Here is a 6000-nt window from a genome sequence, read left to right as displayed (position 1 = left end):
TATGTATACATTAGATTAGACTGAATATAACTATGTTTTAGGGACATTTAATTCATCGAAAGCAAGTTATAATCTGTATATACTTTATACGTTTTGATGAAGATGTAAATTATAATTCATAATTTACCCAACTGATAGAGAAACCTTTGGAATAGGCCACATTCATATTGTACCGTTCAAATGAATATTGCTCCTTTTCGAGATGGCCGCCGTGTTTACGTACATTGTGAGAGCCGTAGAGCTCCAGTTTCCTTTCTATTTCTAGAATACTTGGTTGGGCAAGCTCAGTTCGTAAGAGAGATTCTCCTGCTTTCAGAGCTGCACAGCGTAACGTGATCAACTCCTCCCACCCACATAACGACTGGAGACCATAGTTCCACTGCGAATTTGACCTAGGGGCGGTGCTAACATCATTTCTTGTGTAGCAACGTAAGATGGCTGCTTTGACAGGTCGACTGCTGAGGAGATTGCACTCTGTTTTCAGGTACTGGATAGTCCATTATCGGTTGCGTTCCTGGTAATGTATACCTATGGAAGACCAGCACGGTGTGGGTGAACCAGTTAACTATCACACACTTGCCAAACAAAGTTGGGCGCCTTTGACGGCCGCCAGGGAGGACATTTCTGGAGTGATAGATCAGCAGCATTATCCCGGTATGGTCTGTTTTCAGCCGATAGGGAATGGCTGGTTGCTCCCCTGACCGTGTAATGTGTGTTCTGGTTTAATTGTAGTAATTATATTTCCTCCACTTCCCTCTTCATCGTCACAGTCCTTTCATCTGAGATTCTTAGGCATTCAAAAGGCACTAATGATGGGTCTATAAAACGACTTGGAACGCCAATCATGATGTTGGAACACAGCATCACTGGCTAATTTCCATTTGTCGCACCAACGTTCACCCTTTACTGTGATTGGTGGAGCTCATATCCATACATGCCAACATTCCGAGGCACCTGCAAGGGAGATTTCTTCAGAGAAATCGGGAGAGAACAATTTCCCCATAGGAATGCGTTGGGGAATGTACACTTTTAGGCGGGAGAACATGCAAAATAGCAGTATTTTCCCCTGAAAAATCGGCAGTCTCCCGCTTAAATCGGGAGGGTTGGCATATATGCATATCGGAAACTGCTCCTTTTCTGTACAAGTGCAAGCAGTAAATCCTGCTAAATTTGGATCGGCCAGTGTAGCCAATCAACACATGTCCTGTGTAGAAACACCCTGAGCTTCTGCCCAAGATACCATCCATCTTATGCCAATCTCCATTTGTTTTCCTGATCAATCTGCTAATACGGGGTGGGGGAGGGTGCGGGGGGACTGAAGTCACAATCAGGCTGTCAGACTGCCTAGATGCCACTATTCTTTCAAAATAAGCCAACACCACGCTTTGTATACCCATTGTGTGCCATCACTCCTACTCCGGGGAGGATGAGTCGTGGAAAAACTACACAATGTCTTGTGTTTGAAATACAGAGACTACTGTAAAAAGGATGGATCACACCTGGGAATGAGGCCTTGTGATTGGAAATGGCGATTTACATAGTGTTACGATCTCTCTGACCCTGAGCGTGCCTGGATGCCACCATTCTTTCAAAATAAGCCAACACCATGCTTTTTATACCCAGTGTGTGCCATCACTCCTACTCGGGGAGGATGAGTCCTGGACAAACTACACAATCAGCCTCATTACGACCCCTGTGGTAGCCGTGCCGGTAAAAAAAAAGCATGGCTGCCGCTGGAGTCATGTTTTTTTTCGGCACTTGGCTTTGGCGAATTACTGCGGCATTACAGCTCGGTGGTCCTGGTAATTCCCCAAAGCCAGGTTCTTCTGCCAAAGTCTGCGAGCGGGTGCCGTTCTGCCTGCCAGGTTAGACCTGGCGGGCGGGATGGCGCCCGCCCGCAGAACTCGGAGTGTGCCGGTCTGGTAACAACAGTGCCGGTAGCTTACTGGCCCGTTGTTACCGGACCGGCGCACTCGTAATGAGGCCCAATGTCTTGTGTTTGAAATACAGAGACTACTGTAGAAAGGATGGATCACATCTGGGAATGAGGCATTATGATTGGAAATGGCGCTTTACACAGCTTTCCGATCCCTCTGAACCTGAGAGCATAAGTAACACCTACCCAAAATGCTGATTTGAAAGTTAGATACTTGATATCGATTGCCTCAACTAGTTGCGAGAAGTAGAGAAACTTTGAAGGCCTTTAGTACCAGAGGTAAGTTCTGAAGGTGGTCACACCCCACATGCAATTAGAAACTCAGAATAATGGATACATGCCAGTAGGGAATGAGACCTGGAGATTGGTTGTGTGAGACAAAAAGGTTTTATCTAAAATTCAACATCTAGAGAACTCTGCTGCCTTGAGAGCGCTCTGGCAAACAATACAAAGCAATACATTTTTAAAGAGTTACAGCGTCATAGATGATGTTTTCCATATAGTCTACAAGTTACGTTTTGATTGGTGAGGGAGTAGGTCCCAGTGTGGGACTATAGAGGCAGGCTCCATGAGATTGGCTGTCAGCTTGGCGGGCTGGTAGGCATCACGTGGGTCAGCTGGGCTGGTCTGTGCGAGGTGAAGGTCAGTTCGGGTCCAGGATAAGCGGCGGGTACTGACTAACTAATATACACGCTATCACAGGACATGCAGTAAATAACTCATAAACTATACCTTTTGGTATTAAGAGAGGCCTATAAATTGTACACACTTATTTTCATTATCCCTCCTCAGATCATTGGCGAGGTGAAGGGTGTGGGGCCCATGCCCTCCAGGTGACTTACTGTGGGGTGAGATTTAACAGTTGTCGGGTCTGGTACTTCAGAGCAGGAGGGGATGGATTGATATGTGTTGGTTTTGGGCAGGATATATGACATGAGAGTAGTTCTATTGGGGGCACTCTATGGTGGTCATCAAGGAAGGGTCACCCTTCTGTTACATCAAAGAAGACTGGAGGGGTTAGAGGTGCAGGAGCGGGTTTGTGGAGACGGATGGGCCACAAGTCATGATTTGGCCCGGTCATCCGCAGGGCAGTGATCTCGGAGGAAGGATGAAAAGAATACACTGTTTGCTTGTAACAATTCGCGCCAGAGCATCCGTGAGAAATGGGTTTGGGTGGCACAAGCGCGAGAGGAAAAAGGTGGGGGCTGTCGGTGCTCGCTGTGCGTGGTGCTGCTGAGGGGAGAGAAGGCTTCACAAATATCAGAATGCGGCCTAATCCAAAGATGGAGTCTGGGGCACACAAAATGGAGTCCAAATGTATCTTGCAGTATCCCCGCTTCTGTAGGTGCCAGGGACTCGTCGCTGGGACCAGGGAAGGGCAAGGAAGTCGTCCCCCAACCATTGCAAGAGCAGGTGGTCTGTTTCGTGTGGAATGTACGGGGAGGGGGGAAAACTGACCCCCCTTCTTCCTTACCTACCCCCCCTTTCGTTACATTTAAAGTAACAACTTACTCTTAATGTTGCTAGCATTCTTGTAGTGTTTCACCTCCAGCAGGTGTCTTTTTTTGGGCATCCAAGCTCTACAAACACCTCATAAGCTACGACCCCGTCTGGCATATTCATCAGGGGTACATGTCATGTATATATCCCCATCCAGATCCACCTATACCATTCCCGCTCCCGGGGTTCTTTAATTGTGGTATTATATAAACTATCCACCCTGTCCCCTGGGTTGCGATACACTGCTGTCATAAGAAATTTGGGATGTTTAGTTTCCCCAGTCTGTATTTGCATGTCTTTCATCGTTTGCACCCTTGTCGTTTTGCCCATTGTCATCATCGCAGAACTAGGCATTGATTTTGCACTACATCGGATGCCTACCTGGCACACAAAAAACAGGAAACTATAATTGGGACAAGTATTTTCATCATAGTTCTGAACCAGGAAAGGATCCAGTCAAAAAATGTCATTAACCAATTGCTTGGTTGTATCTCCCCTTCCTTCTTCATCCTTTCACCAAGGTTGTGTACTGCATATATCATGTGTGAGAACGTTCCATTGTCTGCATCGGTAGAAGGTATGAATGTACAACATACACTGCTAATTTTTCGGCAAACACGCCGTCCATTGCTGTGAGGAGGTCAGGATGTACCGGTTTTGCATGGTCATTAACCACAGGGCTCCGAGTTCTACTTTGATCACATTGAATCCTTCTTCTGTGTCGTTGGCCAGCTGGATCAGCTCCCACCTCGCTATTTGCAGCCATTTAGAGTTCTGAGGACTAGCTGGAGATATAGTTTGAAGATCGCCTCTTGCGGGACACTCTTTCCTGCAACTTATCTATTGACAGGATGTCGTATGCGGGGGGCTCTTCAGTTGCTGACTGGGGTGCCAAGGACGTTTTGGTTGCCACCCTCTCCCCCTGGACATGGCTTTGTCGGATCACCATCAGGGCCGAATGCAGTGTGGCCATGGCGCAGGTACCTCTCCATAACGGTGGGAGGTGCAGGTAAGCTTGCTTGCCGCATACCCAGTAAGTGTCCATTAAGGCTGCTGTGCCTCTCTTCATGTCTGGGAGAATGAGCGTTTTGTTGCAGTACTTGTTTGATCCCATGGACACCTTCCCTTCTCTGTGAATGCAAAGTTCATACTGTATTTCTCGTTGTATTTTGATGGACTTTTCAAGAGCTGTCACCCAGGTTAGTTTGGCAATGTGTCGAGACCACGTGGGAATGCATGTTCCACCCATTGAAATTTTTCTTGACAATCCTCACAGTGCTTCTGCCTTGCACGTTATCGTCTCTTCTTGCCACTTATTCTCTGTGAACGTTGTCCCCTTGATGATAAAAAATTGCTCTTTCACGCAAAGAACTCTGCAGCAATTGTACTGTTACGGTGTGTGCCTGGAAGGTACTCTGAATCCTACGAAGGGCTAGATGAACAAGACATTGGTCATCTGACAAAGGCATTTCTTGGGGTATGAGAACTTTGGGTGTTCCAGATGCATGGGATATCAAAGAGCAAACGTAGCAACTTTCCGTGGTCGCCTGCTGAGCCATGGCACTCATGAATACCATTTATTAGATTGGTCAGGGTGGCAGGGGTCTTCTACAGCGTCTAATCTAAGGCCAGGGTGCGCATTGTACCTTTTGTGCTCCGGCCCCCTTTTGTGTCTTCTATCCCCCTAAACCATTATATAGCTTTTTCACCCTTTGATGTCCCCTTTGATATTGTATAGGAAAAATGTCTGTCCATGTTTCATCATTGTGTTCACTATCGCTCTGCCAGGACTGTGAGATTGAATACATTTGTGAGGTTGAGGTACGGGGCTTAAAGTGCATATTCTCGCCATCTGAGGTAGGTCCCCTGGTTGCGTGCATATGTACATATGGTGATACTGATATATCAAAGGTTGGATTGTGAACATTATAATCATTATATACTTCATCAACATCATAATTCATAGCAGCATATGTACATGTTGGGGCTCTGACAGTTTGGTTCTTATGCAGAGTGTTGAGATTATGATTTGTAGAGGCATTGTGGGCCAATATTACTTTAAACCTGTTCCAAATAAGGCTTGTTCCACCTTGTATTAGTTTTACCCCGCCCCCCTCCTCCTCTTTTTTTTATATCACCCAAAATAAAAATAATGCTCCAGTACATCCCCAAACAAAACAGCATTATAGAGAAAACAATGGCAACAAGATACAAACTGCACTCATAACTATAAGCTCTAGTAGCACTAGCATTTTCCCTATTGCTATCTACATTTGTAGTGTTGTCAGTGAGGGCCCTCCTTTCCGCCATATTTGAACCTGAAGGTGCGATATGAATGGGTTAAGTACACACATAAACAATAAACCATATTTCTTTCCTCATCGTGCAATTTAGTTAAGAAAAGTTAATTGCGGACCAGTTGTATTAGAAATGAGAAAAGCTATTGAGAGAGAGAGAGTGGCTCCTAGTTAATGCTGCAATCGATGAAGGAGGACTCTACTGCAATCGGTGGTGTCAGTCGCAGAGTCGATGATTGGGTGGTTAGTGGGGCAGAGATGGGTGTA

General features: G+C 46.1%; 1 protein-coding gene across 1 annotated transcript in view; it reads left to right on the top strand.

Moving 5' to 3' along the window:
* The first annotated feature begins 294 nt into the window (after positions 1 to 294).
* The window catches only part of DIABLO (diablo IAP-binding mitochondrial protein), a 337779-nt gene continuing 332073 nt past the window's right edge, over positions 295 to 6000 (top strand). Inside the window, exon 1 of the mRNA XM_069619599.1 lies at positions 295 to 484. Within this exon, the coding sequence (XP_069475700.1) occupies positions 435 to 484 (50 nt within the window). The 5' untranslated portion in view covers positions 295 to 434. The remainder of the gene's footprint in view (positions 485 to 6000) is intronic.

Source organism: Ambystoma mexicanum, chromosome 10 (genome assembly GCF_040938575.1).
Source record: "Ambystoma mexicanum isolate Mex_15411 chromosome 10, UKY_AmexF1_1, whole genome shotgun sequence".
Lineage (NCBI taxonomy): Eukaryota > Metazoa > Chordata > Amphibia > Caudata > Ambystomatidae > Ambystoma > Ambystoma mexicanum.
This window is presented reverse-complemented; position numbering and strand designations above follow the sequence as displayed.